General features: G+C 37.7%; 1 protein-coding gene across 3 annotated transcripts in view; it reads right to left on the reverse strand.

Annotated features, from left to right (window-relative positions):
• RAI14 (retinoic acid induced 14) overlaps positions 1 to 19,324 on the reverse strand; it is a 189,430-nt gene that overhangs the window by 9,640 nt on the left and 160,466 nt on the right. For 2 of the 3 annotated variants that reach the window (XM_017548291.1, XM_017548294.2), the window contains 10 exons: positions 18,078 to 18,142; positions 14,183 to 14,240; positions 13,078 to 13,148; positions 10,653 to 10,759; positions 9,824 to 10,002; positions 9,551 to 9,579; positions 8,441 to 8,527; positions 7,427 to 7,513; positions 3,731 to 3,785; positions 456 to 574 (listed from right to left, as the gene is read on the reverse strand). In XM_017548291.1, coding sequence (XP_017403780.1) covers positions 456 to 574; positions 3,731 to 3,785; positions 7,427 to 7,513; positions 8,441 to 8,527; positions 9,551 to 9,579; positions 9,824 to 10,002; positions 10,653 to 10,759; positions 13,078 to 13,148; positions 14,183 to 14,240; positions 18,078 to 18,142 — 857 coding nt within the window. The remainder of the gene's footprint in view (positions 1 to 455; positions 575 to 3,730; positions 3,786 to 7,426; positions 7,514 to 8,440; positions 8,528 to 9,550; positions 9,580 to 9,823; positions 10,003 to 10,652; positions 10,760 to 13,077; positions 13,149 to 14,182; positions 14,241 to 18,077; positions 18,143 to 19,324) is intronic. The other variant, XM_017548296.2, reaches the window with a different exon arrangement.

Consider the following 19,324-nt stretch of genomic DNA (forward strand, 5'->3'; position numbering starts at 1 on the left):
TCTTAAACCTGTTAAGTGATCGATTTTACTAAATGAATGGCTAATATTATACACACACACACACACACACCTTAAAATATAAAATTTTCATGTATATGTAAAATCAAATATAAAATTTTATATATAAAATTATATGTATCATTGTATGTATATAGTATATTTTATATAGAATTTTTATTTCTATGAATTTGTTTTATTTACAAAATTTTTTTATTAAACATATAATTTTCATACTGATCATACTATGTGTGTAATCATATATAATTTACCAGTTGAATAATTTACAGAAAGAGTTATGAATAACTCTCATGAAATAATCTGAAACTGTAAGATGCTTAAAGCTAATATTTAAAAATAAACTACTGTACACATTTAAAACAAAATACATCTGACTGCTGAAAAGACCAAGAGCTTGACTCTACAGAATAGTCCATGATAGCAATCTATTTATATACCTGTAATTTATCTTGTAATTCCTTATTGTGTAAGGTAAGGGAAGCAACTTTTGCTTGCAATAGGGCGAGAAGATCTTGCTGGTCAGCTTCGGAACTTATATCCAATAAGCTATCGGCACCTTGGGGAAAAGAAAGCAATTTAAAATAATGTAAAACAATTAAACTCTTATTTCTCTAACCTCAGACAAATTCACTTCCTAGCCAAATCCAGTTCTTCTTCCTGGTCCTAACTATAAAACGCCCTACCAGCTGGATGGATGAACTGTAATTTTCATGTTCTGGGTTTCCTTACTGTGGTATTGTTAGCACAATACTAGATACATGTGTATACAAGGCAATTCTGAAAGCTGATGAATTTGGTCACATATTTCCTATTCACTGGCTTAAGTGTCATATCTTGGTTGTTTTTGGTTCTTCTCTGCGCCTCATAAGTCTCAGTTCTGTGAATCATTTTAGAAATGTCTCTGGAATCTGGTTTCTTACCCCCCACCACCATTACTGTAGTTCAGATTTTATCACCTTACTTGGAAACTGCAAACAGCTTCCCAAAAAATCTGCCTCTCTCCTCTTCCCAGTGAAACTGTAGCCTGCACAACAACGTCAGATCAGTCTTCCTATGACATACTTCGACTGGGTCATTCGTTTCGGTCAAGTGCTTTAATTGTTTTCCCTCCAAAAATAATCTCCAAATTCCTTTATCTGGGTTCAGGCCTCCATGATTTGGCTCCAGTCTACTTTTTCAGGTTCATGACACTGCTACTTTCCTAGATTTCTGTTTTCCTCAGATTCATGGTTCCCATCACACCCTCTACATTCTCAACGCATGGCTAATTCTTTCATTCTTAATCCACAGGATTGGCCTGAAGAATCTCTCTGCCAGGGAATTCTTAGGCATCCATGTCAAACTTTGCCCAGTCCTTAAGGCATTCAATGACTACCCTAGCATGAAACTGTCTTCTCTTCTCTGAATCCCAAAGTAATCCCTGTTGGTAAACCACAACTTTTTGACATCCTACTGATTATCATGCTGAATTACAACTTAAGGAGTGCTATTCAAGGTGCTCACTGAGATAGCAAACTTCCTCCAGAACACAGTGCAATGTACTGCTTCCTTCATCTAGAAAGTCCTATGAAAAATATGTCAGCTGAACAAAACAATGTGCTTACTGAAGTAATTGTGTGAATTTCTGGTCCAAACTCCTTGATATTATTATTACTTTTTGAGATGGAGTCTTGCTCTGTCACCCAAGCTGGAGTGCAGTGGCCCCATCTCGGCTTACTGCAACTCTGCCTCCCAGATTCAAGTGATTCTCCTGTGTCAGCCTCCCAAGTAGCTGGGACTGCAGGCACGCTCAATAATTAGCCATTACACAAAATCTCAATAATTTTATGTAAATAGCTAATTTTTGTATTTTTAGTAGAGATGGGTTTTTGCCATGTTGGCTAGGCTGATCTCAAACTCCTGATCTCATGTCATCCGCCCACCTTAGCCTCCCAAAGTGCTGGGATTACAGGTGCTAGCCACCACACCCTACTCAAACTCCTTAATTATTATAGGCTAGTAAAGACTTTACAAATCATACTTTGAGAAACATTGATCTAAATTTTTAATGCTATGCTTTTAATTTTCTCACAGCCATTTAATGCAAAGATGAAAACTTTAATCTTAATTTGGAAGGATGCAAAATGACCTTTCTTCGAAGAAATGCTTGTTTCTGATCATAAGGCAATGTCCTGATGTCTGATGCCTAAATCATAGCTTTCTGAGTTTCCTTGATGTGAAGTTTGGTTAGTGTGGAATGAACTAGGGAAATGGGAGCATAAAGGCAATTCTAAGAAATAAAAATTACTTCTAAGATACAGTGAATGGTTTTTAAAGTACCCAATGTAACATTTGTTCAGTTATGTTGACATTGATCTCTGCCAGGAATTAGAAAGTTTAATATTTCTAGGGTTGGGTATGGTGGCTCATGCCTTTAATCCCAGCACTATGGGAGGCCAACGTGGGAGGATTGCTTGAGCTCAGGAGTTTGAGACCAGCCTGGGCAATTCAGTAAGATACCATCTCTAAAATAAATAAATACATGCATGAATAAAAAATATTTCTAAGTTCTGCATATTAAAGGCTCCGAACACCTATGAAATACACAACAGATTAAGACTCTGAATGCTGGAGCAAAAATGGACCTTTGAAATGGTCTCTTCTATTTTAAACTGATTCTAAAGATACTGTATTGCACTCTTAGGAGGCACTCTTTAAGGGATACAATGAATTTAACCCTATGATCATAAAGACAGTATGATTACATATTTCAGGAACATTCTTGTCTTTGCATGTGCCTACTTAAAATCCAGTGTAGAAAAAAGTTAGATTGGGACAGTCATGGAGGTGACATGGTGGGTTCTCCCTCCTAAAATAATGTGCTGCTCAGCTGCAAAGAGTGCGGTTAGCAGACAGTAGAAGCCTATGGACCTCATCTGAAAATAATGTTTTTAATGTGTGAGATAAAACATACAGGCTATAGTAACTTAAGAGCTTATTTGGTAACAATAACAAGATCTAACAGCAGGTCTAATAACTACCATAGTTTTTAGTAGCAATAGTGTCGATATTTTAAGAAATCCTCAATAACAGTAATGTGATAGGAATTCTCTCGGTGACAAAATCACTGGTATGCTAATACCACTGGGGCTTATTGCCTATACTCATAATTGAAGAAACTGCTAACAAGTAGTTTGGGACAAATAAAAATAAATATGTATTTTTCAAAATTCAAATTCAGAGACTCTTTAAAATGCAGGTGAAGGTACCCGAATTACAGAGCATGTCAGCTTGTGTGCTGCTGCAGCTCTGTGCAGGGGTGATGGCTCATGACTTTTTTTTTTTTTTTTGAGTCTTGCTTTGTTGCCCAAGCTAGAGTGCAGTGGTGCGATCTCAGCTCACAGCAACCTCCACTTCCCAGGTTCAAGTGATTCTCCAACCTCAGCTTCCCAAGTAGCTGGGATTACAGGTGCTTGCCACCACACCCAGCTAATTTTTGTATTTTTAGTAGAGATGGGGTTTCACCATGTTGGCCAGGCTGGTCTCGAACTCCTGGCCTTGTGATTCACCCGTCTCAGCCTCCCAAACAGGTGCAAGCCACCGCACCCAGTTGGCTCGTTACCTTTCTACACAGTACCCCAGCTTCACCTTTGCACTCTTTAAATGGACATGAAATAAAGTTTGGTTAAAGAAAAAACAAAAACAAAAATAAACAGATTCTTCCTTATCTTACCTGTAGTACTGTCACTTAGTCTGTCTTTGTTTTCTTGTATGGAACTGATCTCAGCCTATTGAAACACAAAAATGATTTAAAAGAACATTCCTAAATGTAACATTGTGCAAAAGAATCAAGCAGACTTTCCCCCTTGAGCTTATGCAGAGCAGATCTGGTATTATCCTACTAGAAAAGCAGCTAGAAAATCTCAAAGAAAGATGGTATTTTAAGCTATAAATGAGTAAAAGTGACAATTATCTAATAAGTTAAATTTCTAAAACATTAGAAGTTCCAGAAGGTATATTCTCCAAATATTTTTCAAAAGTTTCATTTAGTGAGTACAATGCAAATACATTTAAGATTACAATAATTTCTCCAAGCTAGAGGTGATCAGAAAAAAAAAATTATAATAATTTCATGTAATTGCTAATTTACTGAGTTAATTAGTTAATTTCTTCAAAAACTGCTAACTGTACTAAACTGTACTAAAAACTGAGATGGCAAATACTGCTTTCATAATGAAGTCAAAGAGAAGTCCTATTTAGCTGCATTAGTTATACATTGATTGAAATATTGTAAATCAAATTTTTTGGCTTTATCATTTTATAAATTATCTGCTATTAAAGTTATTATTAACCTTTCTAAGGGAAATGGTAATAAATGGACTTAGATTGGCAATAGATTCCCTAAAGATTTTCTCTAATCCTTTGTCCCTGAATATCTGTTAATCTACTGTAAAAATTCTTGGAACTTCAAAGCCATATTCTCATTTCAAAGCATTACAATGGCTTGCTAAAAATTACAATGTGGCATCCGAATGAGCCACAGACAGTAAGAGAATTTTTCAGCAAAGATACCTTTATAAAAGCCCAAATGCTAAAAAATAAAGTGGCTTATTTTTAGTAAGTGCTTATCTTTACAAAAAGTAGTCCTTTCATTTTTATAATATATCTACTTGTTTATACATTCTTCACTGTGTAAGGTATAATAAACTGCATCCAGCTAAAGTTTACAATTTGAGGAGGTTCTGACAGATATATACCTATAGAACCAACACTATAGTCAAGATAGAGAGAATCTGTTCATTACTAAAAGTTTCTTCATGCCTTATCCTAACCAGTCCTTGCTCATGTCATTCCTAGACAATCACAACTATCTCTTTTTTTTTTTTTTTTTTTTGCATTTCTTAGAATTCCTATAAAAGGAATGCCATCCCCTATGAATTTTTTGGTGGCTGGCTTCTCTCAGCATGATGACTTTTCAGATGCAACTATGATGTTACTTGCACTACAGTTCATTCCCTTTTATTGGCAGGTAATATTGCATTATATGGGTATATCTCATTGTCTTTATTGACTTGTTGATGGACATATGGATTGTTTCCAATTTGGGGAGGTTGTGAATAAAGCTGCTACAAATATTTGCATACAAGATTGTGAGTAAACATATAATTTCATTTTAGTAAACACCTATAAGTGGATGGCTGGATCATTTATTAGGTTTATATTTAACTTTTAATGAAACTTCCCGCTTCCCAAAGTGTTAATAGTTATGCCATTTTACATTCCCATCAGCAGAATATGGAGTTCTAGTTCTGCCACATCCTCACTTGGTATTTTTAGTGTTTTTAAACTTTAGCCATTTTAAATAGGTACCACTTTTTTTTTTCTCCTTAAGCTAACATAGGAATAAATGTCACTTTTTATCTTGATTTTTGTTTTGTCAGAAATGACAGTCTATTATACTCTCCCTCTGAAAAATCATTATTCGTGATGTTATTCTTTGGATTGCATTGCTTGTTTGAGGCACAGTCGTATCAGAAGATATTAGGGTACTAACTACAACAGTATAACTTCCTTGCCTTGTCTTATATAGGAATCCATCTGAAGAGTTTATTAGTAACGTCTAAAGTGAGGGACATGACAGGTTGATAGAATCTTTTCCAGATTAATGTGTATCCAAGTTAAAAGAAACATCTTTAGTAATTCTAAATGAGGGAAAATAAGTAAATATACAATATTGAAATTTCATTTTAACAATTATAAATTTTATTTCCCCCCAAGTATAATTTCTTAGTATATTAGATAAACAGATATTAAATGGAAATATCCTCCCACTTCCTTAAAATATTTTCCAACCACAAACCTAAAGAACCAGGTGGATGAGACCTAATGGATTTTCTAATGTTTGTAAAATAAATACATATTACTTTTATAGTCAGGAAAACATTTAATTAACTATACAATTACTTCTCAGTAACACATCAGAGAATAATAAAAGTTTCTATCTTTTTGACTGGAATTAATATCAACTTAATTGGATAAGAAGACTAGTTATCTATTAAGTACTTCCTCTTTTTAAAGAACTTTTAATACATTTTTTATTTGAAACAATTTAAGATTTACAAAAAAGTTGCAAGATAGAAACCTTTACTCATTTCTCCTAAAGTATACAACATATGTAGCCATTATACAATTTGTGGTCATATACAATGCATATACATATGTAGCCATATATAAATTTTCCAATTTGTTAATTGGTAAATTACTACTACCTAAATTTCAGCTTTATTCAAATTGTACCAGTTTTTCCACGAATGGCCTTTTTCTGTCTCAGGATCCAATCTAGGATATTACATTGTATATAGAGAAGTTTCTGAAATATAATTTTTGGCATTTCCTTAATATTCTGCATTCAGGAAAGAATGAGGAGAATAACAGGTAGAGGCTGGTAACTTCCACACCTTATTTTTTTTAAAGTCAATTTATTTTTTAGTTGACAAATAAAAATTGTATACATTTATCATGTACATCATGATGTCTTCAAATATGTACATAATGTGAAATGGCCAAGTGGAACTAATTTATCTCATGCATTTATCATTTTTTGTGATGAGAACACTTCAAGTCTACTCTCTGAGTCATTTTCAGAACCCAATGCGTTGTTATTAACTACAGTCACCATGCTGTAGAATGCATCTCTTGAACTTATTCCTTTTATCTAGATGAAATGTCTTATCCTCTGGCCAGCATCTCCCCAACACTTCCCACCACTCCTCCAATTATCATTCTAATCTCTGCTTCTATGGGTTCAACTTTTTTAGATTCCATACAAGTAAACTTTGTTTTTTTTTTTCCCAACCTCCGAGACAGAGTCTCGCTCTGTCGCCCAGGCTAAAGTGCAGTGGCGCAATCTCAGCTCACTCCAACCTCCACCCTGGGTTCAAGTACTTCTCCTGCCTCAGCCTCCCAAGTAACTGGGATTATAGGCATGAACCATCACACCCAACTAAATTTGTATTTTTAGTAGAGACAGGGTTTTGCTATGTCGGCCAAGCTGGTCTCAAACTCCTGACCTCAGGTGATCTGCCCACTTTGGCCTCACAAAGTGTTGGGATTACAGGCGTGAGCCACCGCACTTGGCCCTCTTGTCTTTTTCTTTTTTAAATGAAGAAAATCAATTATCAATTTGTAAATTTAATTTATTCAATTATTTTAAAAAAATTTAAATTATTACGGATACATACTAGCTGTACCTATTCTTGCTTTATGGGGTTCATGCCAGAACAAATAGTCAAGGGGTACTTCCTGGTGAAAAGGTTGTGAACCAATGATTCAGAAGCATATTCTGTTTCTTCCCAGTGTTATATAACTCAAAGCAAGTCCATCATGTATCTTAAAATACAGTAACAAAACTGAATACAGAAAGAAATACCTTGAAGGGTGGTTCAGCAAAAAATACTGATTCCTTTCCCGAAAGTGGTGTTGAAGTTATTGATCTTGGGGAAGAGACATCACTTAACTAAAAAAAACCAACAAACAAAATGAAAATTATTCATAAAGAATGCACCTTCAAACTCTTTTCTTCTCCAGTGCCGAATAATTGACCTGTTTAACCAAGGCAATGAAATCTAACAGTAAGTATCCTTGGCATCAATTAATTCAAGGGTAGAATATTTTCAATGCAATTCAGCTACTTCAAATACTTTCTGAATGTTTACAGAATATAACTTTGTTCCTATATTAAAATCACTTTTAAAATCTATAAAACTTTTGTTGCAGGTTAAGAATAAGTATGCTAACATGCATTTAAAAATACTTAAGAGATGAGCTATTCCTCTCTACTGTTTAAATATGGATTATTCTCTTTGTGGCCTCTGAATTTTTACATAACAAGTCTCAACCTGTTTTTCCATGCAGTTACATAGATTACTGAGCCTCCTCCTCTGCAATGGTCACTATAAGCTCACAAATGAAAACTTCTTTTAATATTAGCCAACCGTAAATGTACAGTAATTAAAAAGGCAAATATATTTTAGCAATGTTTTAAGAAACTAACTGAAATTCATTTTTAACTAATTTTAACTGCCTCATTGGCTACTCATTCTCCCACTCCTTACTACATCTTATAATATAAGGAACTAAAAATAAATTGAGCTTATCTTAAGGGAAAAGTGTCTGTGATAAGATTTTGAGAAATTTCCTCGAGACTTTTCAAAAAGAGGCTGTTCGATTCTACTGTTTTAAAATAGATAAGAATCAACATTATTTCCATACTAATCATCAAAATCCTTCTTACCACAAATTGTAATTTAAAACTGCTAAGAAAAATTTTAAATATGCACTTAAAGGTCAGTTCTAAAACATTCCTTTTTGGCCTAAACAAAATGACAAATTTATGGCTTTTTTGTAGTATGTTTATTGATTGTTGGTTTGCTTTTGTTTTTACCTGGGTAGGACTGATAGGAGGTGGTGGAGCTTTGCGTTTTTTTGGAGTTCCACTTCTTTCTGAGCTTATTTTAGAAACTTGGTCATGCTGAAAGTTATCACAGTCCAAAGAATGGAGGTGGGTTAGTTTGGTTAGTAAAGTCTGAGCAAGTAGCTTTATCAAACACATGAGAAAAACCTCTAAAGTTCATGCATTTCTTACTTTATCAAAATCTGAAATCTGCTACAAACATAAATAATATGCATGCGCCAAGTATTCTTCTAGGAGCCCATGCTTTAATAGCAAGAAAATAAAAACACATAAGACAAAACCAGATTAGGTTGGTGTGGAGAACTGTCAAAGTAAGGTTGACATCTACCACAATTTAGAAATCAGAACACAATCATAGTCAGCTTTCTGTATGAATGAAAACCAACTGTATTATTTCCATTCCTTTTTAAAAGACTATGAGGGAAAGGGATAACTTCAGTTTTGAAGGTTATTGATAAGTATTACAGTTAGCACATATATTCAGTATTGAGTATTTGCTCTTTATGATTTCTTCAAGAACCTGGATGTGTAAATAAATAGAACAACCATACATACACTGTTCGTCAAAAAACAGTGACAACGTATTTTTAGAAAAAACTACAATAACAGGGCAAACTCAATTTCTACTTTCTGTAACACTATATGACATTCTAGAAAAACCCTAAGTAAAAGAAAAAGCTAAATTCTCTTATTTTCATTAAATAGCCAACATTTTCTGGGTTGTAGATCTGTAGCTCATGTGATATTACAAGTACTTAGAACATCGTTATTCAGTCGCAGAGTTTAAGCCGCATCAAACATGTTCACACCAATAGGAAGTATGAGTTAGTACATTTCAGAAAAAGATGAACATATAAGTAGCAAGTTTAAAGTTACGTGCTTTTAAAATAAAGCAAATTATTAAGAAAACCTTTACCACTTTATAACAATGAATCATTTATTTCAAAGATATTTCAGTCCTTAAGTATTTTCAATACAGTCTTTATTATTTTACTATTGGACCACAGAGTGGTTAAATCTGAACTTCAGAATTCCCACAAGCATAAATGAAACATAAAAGCCTCCCCCAGAGATAAATACCTGCTTTGGTTTTGTTGAGGTCTTTAAATCTAAAGAGGAAAAAGTGAAAAAAAGAACTATAAGAACCATAATGATTCATATTCCCTTTGGGTAGGGGGATACACACACATACACACATATACACCATACACAATATTTTTTAACACTCCATTTTTCCTCAAAAATATGTTTAAAAGAATAATAAAATATATCATATTGCACACATTCCTTTATCCTTTGGGGAAAATGGAGTGGATAAATTTAAAACAACATTGGCTATTTTCTTTCACATACCAGCATCCTGAGAGATTTTTGATAATAGAAGGCTTTGAATTCCTGCATGTTCTGAGAGTTTGGAATAATGTAAGGCATTGTGTCCAAGAGAATCTACAAGGGTTAGGTCTGCACCCTTTTTAATTAAGGCTTCCACGATGTTAGAGCTGCCAATCTCACAGGCCAGCATGAGAGCAGTTCTAAAGGAAAAGGGAGACACAAAATTAGTACTAACAAAATGTGCAAACTCTTTCCTGGGAAATCAGTTGTCTTAAAAAAAGAGAGAGAGACAGAAAGAAGATTAGGTGCAGTTAAACCTTTATTATACTTAATCTTTGGGGAATTCGAAGTGGAATGCTATCAAGATGAAATTAGGCATTTTTTTTTAAACTTCAGATTAAATCAAAACATTAAACCATATTTAGTCAAACAACATAATCTTCTGTACTATTTGGCATAATATGATGGGATTTAATATGACTGGCATGAATCTTATCCTTTTTTCACCTCAAGCACTTTAAGTAACATATACGTTGCTGAGACCATTTCTCCAAACCAACCAATCAGTTTATTTTATTTTGCATAGAAAGTCATAGGAAATTGCTTATTCATGTTAGCATATAATAGTCTCCTCACAGACTTAGCCAGCAATGATGTCCACAGATGTCTGGAGAAAATTGCTTTGAGGTCAACATAGATTCTTGATTATCAAAAACAGTAGAACTTTAAAAAGGTAAGAAGTTAAAACCCCTTTGTAACAAATGATTTATAACAAAATGTGATATTTTGAAATACTCTCAGAATGTGGATATCACTGAAGTCACATGATTTCTGCCTAATTCTGGGGTACCTTCCACTTTTGTTCCTGGAATTGACATCTGCTCCATGATCCAGGAGAAAGTGACAGATCTCACTGTGACCATTTTGTACAGCAAGAAGCAGTGGTATATTCCCATCCTAGGAGACAAATTCAGATTTAGATTTTAACTCAGGCACAAAATGCCAGAATTGCAAAAGTCAGCTCCTGTTCTTTGCACCTGCTTTTCCTGACTTGGACTGCTGATCTAATATCTGGTCCATCTTGATATTGTGTCCCTATAGAGCCACAAGTATATGTCGGTACAACTCTTCTTACGGAATTTCACTGAATGCTAGCTTTTCCACAGCAGCTCTAGCTTCTTGGGCTGCTTGTTCCCATGGCTATCACTGTTTGGGTGATCGTGAGAGAGGGTAGAACACAAAGTGTGTAAAGGCTCAAGGCAGGTGTACCGTGTGTACTGAGGGATGGTGCTGGAGAAAGGAGGGACGAATCTCCGCATGACATCAGAAGATCCCACTGCCCTGTAGGCAGCTTCTTCCCTGTGCACTAATGATTATATATCCTGCCATTCCACTCTTACCAGAAAGTACGCTTTTTAGTTATCTTGCTAAGTATCAAAACATAACATAAATTAACAGCCTATGTCTATTACTAACACATGACTAGATAAAGAGATGCATAGTAAGAATAATATGCCATGACAATTGCAACGCCTTTGGGAAGAAGGAAATCTAGGTCTCCAACTCATATACAAACCATGTCAGGTGGATTACACTTTTAAACATTACAATATAAAACAAATGATGAAAAATACTAGAAGAATATATATAGATATTTTCTGTAATCTTAGGCCTGACATAAATAACACAAAACACAAAGAGAAGTTGTTATTCTGTTGTTTCTTTTTCCTGGAATATACCCTACGAATCCATCAACAGTGAGTTTTAAGGTAGGAGCATTAAACAGGCAAAGGGAAAAGAAAAGTTATAATATATCCAACTATTTAAAAATACAAGTGCTGCTTAAAGATTGAGTATTGTCAGATAGCAGAATTTCAGACAGATTTCTGGGCATTATCTCTGTGAAGTTATAATACTTTCTACTTAGGAAGTATGGAAATTCAAGGGATATGAATTTGTTCACAGATTATATCTAGTCACTTCACAGAATCTCCATCAAGTATAAGTGTATGTGTGTCAGTTCTCACGCTGCAACATGAAATTGTGATCGGTGTATAAATTTATTCTCAAAAGAGCCTGGTAAAGTTAAAATAGCCAATAGTGGTCTTCAAAGTTGGGAGATTCTACCTAGAAGGTATTCAAGGTGATAGGTGGGGTACAGAAAGAAAGTAGTAAAATTTCTATTTGGACTTTTTATTTTATTAATTGAAAAAATTAAGTTTTATTTGTAATTACATTGATGGTAGAAAACATGGATAGCCGTAGAAACAAATATACCTATTTAGGAAATACATGCTGCAAAATGTTTTTCTAATGCTTTAGAAACCAATTAACCTTCTTCCCAGTTGAGAAAAAAGCCATGCAGCTCTCTGCCAGTGCTCTTTTAATTTTATAGAAATACACTCTTTGAGGCTGAAGCAAATCTGATTTTCAGTGTGAAAATAAAATATAAAAACTGTTATTTGTAAACAGAACTAACATCAGAATCCTCTGAATCGTCAGAATCATCTGTTTCAGAAAAATCGGATTCATCGAATGAATCTTCAGCCAATTCTTTGAGAACGATGTTAACATCACTCATAGGAATGCTACGTTTGCTAGGATTTGACATTTTTGGCGATCAAAAATTACTGTATTTTGCACATGGAAATACCACTACCAAAAACAGGATGCTCTAAATAGAATGATGTATTTTGTTTCCAAAGTCTGTATACTAGAGTGATGTGAAAATAATAATAAAAGTGAGCTATTTCTTTATCTGGCAAAGTTATCTTGTAAATGCTGCACTCCCCAAGTGAGTATTCTAGGGGCAAACAGGAAAAGGGTTAAGAATAATACATAAATCCATTTTGCAGAAGAGAATCTAGGTTGAAACGCAATAGAATTTTGCTCAGTGGGGCTGCAGACCAGTACCAGTCTGTGGCCTGTTAGGAACCCCCATGCACAGCAGGGAGTGAGTGGCAGGGGAGTGAGCATCACTACCCATAAGATCAGTGGCAGTATTATATTCTCATAAGAGCAGGAACCCTCTTGTGAACCGAGCACTCGAGGGATCTAAGTTGTGCCCTCCAATGCCTGATGATCTGAGCTAGAACAGTTTCATCCTGAAACCCTCCCCACCTCCATCTATGGAAAAATTGTCTTTCCCCAAATCAGTCCCTGGTGCCAAAAAGGTTGGGGACTGCTGGTCTGATGTCTCAGTGACTCTAGAGGTATCCCTCTGAGCTCTAGGCACCAGTGTCCACCTTTATATCTAGTGACTACCTGATACTCACCAAATCTTTGAGGTTTATGGGGCTCTTGTGCTCGCAGAGAATCTGCACAGCTTGAAGGCAGCCCTGCGCCGCTGGAGGAAGGAAAATAGAAACACCACAGCCAATCACAGTTATTCTCACAACCAGGGGTATCAGATACTTCAGGAAGGAAATGTTGATGTTCTACCCACTCTACATGTATTCACTGTAGTTGCACTGAAGAGAAATAGTGTTAGGAAGGTTAAGAGCGAGGTGTTTTGCCAGGTGTGTTGGCTGATGCCTGTAATCTCAGCACTTTGGGAGGCCGAGGCAGACGGATCATGAGGTCAAGGGATTGACACCACCTTGGCCAACATGGTGAAACCTTGTCTCTACTAAAAAAATACAAAAATTAGCTGGGGGTGGTGGCATGCGCCTGTAGTCCCAGCTAATTGGGAGGCTGAAGCAGGAGAATCGCTTGAACCCGGGAGGTGGAGGTTATGGTGAGCCATGATCACACCACTGCACTCTAGCCTGGTGACAGAGCAAGACTCCATCTCAAAGAAAAAAAAAGAGAGGTGTTTTACATTACTGCTTAATTTCAGAATTTCGGAGTTATGCAGGCCTAAGGCCAATGTCTGCCAGTTGCCTTTAGGCAAACATTTGATTCAGCTTTTCACAGGACTTAGCTTTACCACAACTAGCAATAAAACACGTGTGTAAATCTAATCACTCATAGTTCAGTGTCAGTGTTTGTCACTTGAAGTTGTGTAATTGTACTTAAACAAAATATTGGTAAATAAAATTGACTGATGTTCATAAAAATCCTCAAATTAAAAAGTTTGTATCACACATTACCTGAAATCTACAAGTGCTTATGAATATCTTAGTTTAAAAAGCAATCTTAAATTAGTTAAAATATATTAATCGTGATAATTTTCAGTGGTTGGGTGGCAAGGCAACTGATGAATTCTAGGCGTACGTCTCAGTAAAACTCTGCATATTTTACAAATGGAGTAAAATGGGAATGTCTAGAAATGATGACAGAAAAGAACACCAGGAATAGTATGGAAGGTTAATGGCTTGAATAAGGATAAAGTTAGTGTTTCTAATGGCAGAAGAAGACAAAAAGGAGAATGAAAGTTACCTGCATAATGTAAAGCTGTTTTCCCAGAGCTGTCAACACTTTCGGCGGGGCATTTAGACTATAAGACAAAAATAAATACATCCATATAATAAAATATGCTGCACCAATTCTATTCAGTTCAGACTCTTCCTGCAAGGTATGATGTGACTTATTAGGAAGACTATAAACATAAATAAGCCCCAACTGCTGTGCTCCAGGAGTCTACAGTATGCTATGGGAAGGGGACTCATGTCTTCGGGATAGGCAAACTCTCCCACTCTTCACTGCTTCACCTATCTGTCCTTTCCTTCCATCATCACTCCAGCACCCCACCAGCTAACAGACATGCTCTAGCTCTCTCATCTTGATCTTGTCTTTTCCCCCATCTCCTGCCCTTTCTGACCCCCTTCACAAAACCAGCTTTCTCTTAAGGATGACCCACATGCAGACCATGCTCCCCCACCTCCATTCACTCCTGAAACCACTGCAGTTGGGTGTCCCCTTTTGAGTCCAAGGAAATGGCCCTGGTCGAGGTCACCAACAACCTTCATGTTTCCAATGACAGTAAACATTTCTGTCCTCCTCTTTCCAACCTCTCAGCTCTAGAGCCTTGCTTGGCTCATCCTATTCTGCTTTTCCTCTTGCGGCTCCTCCTCTAGCCAAACAGAAACCCCCAGGGCTCCTCAGTGCTCTTCCTCTGAGCTCTCTTCCTGGTAAGCTTCTCCACACCCACAACCTGAAATACTAACTAGAAAAATGGATGCTAGTGACTCCCAAACGCAGAGATCCCAACAGTACAACAGTAAGTGCTATGTATTAGCTCTCACATGCCAGGCACTATTCAAAGAGCTGCTTCAGGTCCTCTAACAACCCGAGGTAGATACTATCATTACTCCCACTTTCAGATGAAGAAACAGAGGCATGAAAAAGTTGATAATTTGCTCAAGTCACAGTAAATCTGCCAAGCCAAGATTCAAACCTAGACAGGCTGGGTTAGCACCTCAAAGGTAGCCCGGCTAAAATCTCTGGCTTCCCCTTCCCCATGCCCCGCCTGGACTATCATCTTCATCAACAGCATCATCATCAACCAGTGACTCAGCTTCGATCCTCCTCCTCCTCCCCATTCCTCCTCCCCAGTGGACAACCAGGTCTTGTCAATTCTTTTTTCCCAAACTCACCTCCGATCTGCCCTCTTCCTTTTCTTATTCCCAACATCCTTTAAGACAGCATCTTCTCACCTGAACGGCTAAGGTAACCTCCTGGAGGGTCTCCCCAGTTCTGATTTTCCCCCTTTTTATCAATTCTCTAAACAATCAGAATGCTCTTTTAAAACGGTGACCATCGCTGTTACTTAAAAGCCCTTCACAGTTCCATGCTGTACTTAGGATGATCTGCAGTCAAGCCCATCATGACATAACAAGGCCCCACACCCTGCGCTACTTTTCCTCCACACTTCCTCTGCCCCAGGCCCACACACTGGCTTTCTTCACTCCCTGGCCAGCACCTTTCTACCTCAGGCCCTTTGCACACATCATTCCATTTGCTTAGAACACTTTCCTCTTGGCTCTTTGCATCCTTGGGAGGTCTCAGCTTAAATATCACCTCTTTCATGAGGTCTTCCCTGAACCTCCGCTTCTCATTCCTCTCTCACGGTAACCCATTAGCTTCCTTTGTACTTCTGTGCAATCTGTAATGTTTATGTTTAATGTTTATTTGTAGATTATTTATCAGACTGGGAGCTCCACTGGGATAGGGACAGCTGTTTGTCACTGTTTGACATGATGCACAGTACCCAGGAAACATGGTATGAGAAAGGGCGGGAGGAATAGCTGGGGGTTCGAGGAGGGAGATAGCTCATTTGTTTTCTGTTTTTTTTTTTTTAAACGGAGTCTCACCCTATGGCCCAGGCTGGAGTGTAGTGGTAAAACTTTGGCTCGCTGCAACCTCCATCTCCCAGGTTTAAGTGATTCTCCTGCCTCAGCCTTTCAAGTAGCTGGGATTATAGGCATGCACCACCATGCCCGGATAATTTTTGTATTCTTTCAGTAGAGATGGGGTTTCACCATGTTGGCCAGGCTGGTCTTGAACTCCTGACTTCAGGTGATCTGCCTGCCTTGGCCTCCCAAAATGCTGGAATTATAGGCATGAGCCACCATGCCTGGCCTGAAAGAGCTCATTTGAATTTGAAGAATCTCACAAAGCTCTATTTGTGCTTACTGCCATGAGAAGGAAGAACTTTACATTGGTCGCCCCTGGAGAGGGGAAATGGCTCCAGCAGACAGGCAGTAAGATAAGCAGAAGCCTGGAGAGCCCAGGGAGATCCGTAAATGCAGAGGGTGTAGGAGTCGGGGGCAGCAGGTGATGGGGTCTCAGCACAGAGAGCCTCAGCTACTGAGACAAGAGGTGAAGAACTAGCTAGACAGCAAAGAGGAACAGGACCTGGAAAGGCAGCCCAACAGGAGGACACGGCTGAGGTTTTAACCACCATCCAGGAAGAAGAACAACTGGATGGTTTGGCAGTTAGAGGAGGTAATAACATACTACCACTCTAGTGAAATGTCCGCCCTTCCGTGGTAAGAAGAATGGAGATTAAGTTACAACTTGCCATGCTTTGGCTTAATTTTAAAACAGCACAAGGAACTCTTTAAAGGCTTCAAAGATTCCGAAGAAAAACCAATCCATTTGAATAACCAGATATAAGATTACATTAGAGACTAGAATATCTGGTTCTTGCCCACGAGAACATCCAGCTTGTCAGGTTAATTCTTCCTTAAAATCAGAGCCAGATGCAAAGTCTGGATAGCCAAGTCAGAATGGGAATGGAGATTTCAAACATAAATAAATTACTTAAAAGTTGAGGTAGGGCCAAGGGTATGGAGGCAGAGCACTTGAGCAATGATTTTCACTTATCCGTAGTGTTTGGTCCCAGAGAAGGCAGGGAAGAAAAGTTCTATTTTAATTGTCTTCAGAGGGAAGCCTCATAATACAACATCACAGACATTGATCTATTTTTCTTGAATTTAGCTTCAAAGACCTGTTAAGGTTAAGCATTCTTGGAACTGGCAGTAGCTTGCATCATATAACGCAAGAAAGAAGCTGTGTGATCAACAGAGCAGGACAAGCTGAAGAATGTGACCACATTTCTGCATTAGAATTTCGAAGCCAAATTAAAGCAAGATGCTGGGTCCTAAATAGGGCTTGTGGAGGCCAAGACAACAGCTCAACAGAACAGATAGTACAACCAAACATGTATTTTATTGCTCTATGCTGTTCCTGAGAACAGCCAGCTTGCATCAACTGGATGTTACCGCATGGATGGCTATTGGGAGTTCATTACATATTCATCTTTAAAGATTTATAGAAGTTGTCATTTTAAGGGATCGTTATAAACTTCCTGGAAAGATTATTGAACCAGGGAGTTGACTTAAAATTATAAAGAAGAATAAAACCAAGGACTTAAACAAAACCCAAGAACTGAAGCTCATCAAGTTACATATAAGAAAATAATGGTTGAAATTTTGCATCTCAAAGAAGAGCTGCATTCTACTGATGATTTAACAATACTAGGATACTGGGGATCCTGTGTGGTAAGAATCTCCAGCAGCTTAGAAGCTGATATTTAGAGGCGTAAGTCCTTCAGCAAAGAAAAGGAAGAACCAAATAAAGGGAAGAAAAAGGATGGATCCCAAAAAAGACACTCCAGTTTTGATTAGATCCTCTTCTCTTCCGGTGGAGTTGCTATGGAAACAATCTTACCTTGGCTATCATTTCAATCATGAAGCTTCTTAGGAAACACAGGCTTTGGGACAGTGTTTACAGTAGTATGTATGGAGGGTGTATTTGCTCTTTTACAGACAAGATTATTTTTAAATTGTAAAACTGACACATTTATAATTCTAAGTTGTCACCACCTTACCTGAAGGAGCTTCCTGATGCATTCATGGTGGCTGTTCTTGGCTGCGAGGTGTAAGGCGCTGTGTCCTAAATGGATTTTTTTCAAATAATAAAAAAAAAAAGGCCACACTTTAAAAAATATTTTTCTTATCTGTGAGAAGGCAGCTATAAGGAAATAAATTGTTCTTCAAAAAAGATGGAACTGTGGATTTTTTTTTTTTTTTTGAGACAGGGTCTCACTCTGTCACCCAGGCTGGAGTACAGTGATGTGATCATGGCTCTTTGCAGCCTCAACCTCAGGGCCTAAAGTGATTCTCCCACCTCAGCCTCCCAAGGAGCTGGGACTACAGGTGCATGCCAACACACCTGGGTGATTTTTATATTTTTTGTAGAGATGAGGTTTTGCCATGTGGCCCAGGCTGGTCTCAAACTCCTGAGCTCAAGCGATCCTCCTGCCTTGGCCTCTCAAAGTGCTGGGATTACAGGTGTGAGCCACTGTGCCAGGGCTGGAACTGTTATTCTTGAGAGCAGGAGAATCGAGCATCCCCCATCCCACCTACTGGATGATATTCACAGGCTCCAACTGCTGTTCTCTCGGGGTGCAAAGCAGCTCCAGGCTAGATGCCTGCAGTGGACTCAGGATAATGCAGCTCAGCAGCTCTGCTTTCAGCTTCAATATGTTTGCCAAATGTTCTGTGTCCACAAGATCCATGCCAGGCTACGCCCACCACAGGCTGAGGAATCCAATGAAAGCAACCCACAAGCCCACAGAATACATCAAAGATCCACACCCTTCAGCCCCTACTCTTGACATCTCAGTTCCCTCTCCTCTCGGTGTACTCCAGTCCTGAATGGAAATTATCTGGAGTTTTCTGATTTTCAAAGTTCTTATATAGAAGAAGGGTGAGAGCTGTAAAATTCTCAATGAGGCTTTTCCTGACTTTCTTGTTTCAAATTCCAATTTCTCCCCAACTCTTTTAACCCCACTCCCTGCTTTATTTCTCTATACAGACATACACTTATATAGTTAACTATATAGTTAAAACTTATACAGTTTTTCCCCCTACGAGAATGTAAGCCCAGTGAGGACAGGAACCCCTGTTGATTCCCTGCTGTATCTCTAGTATCTACAACACTGCTGCTGCACAATAGGCTCTCAATACATTTCTGTCCATCTGGATTAGAGGGTATGCTAATTTCAAATGTCTGGATTGGGGACCTGGGGAAAGGGTCAGAGCAGAGGACCTGACCACTGCCAGACAACCCAGC

Source organism: Cebus imitator, unplaced genomic scaffold (assembly GCF_001604975.1).
Source record: "Cebus imitator isolate Cc_AM_T3 unplaced genomic scaffold, Cebus_imitator-1.0 Scaffold205, whole genome shotgun sequence".
NCBI classification, from domain to species: Eukaryota; Metazoa; Chordata; class Mammalia; order Primates; family Cebidae; genus Cebus; species Cebus imitator.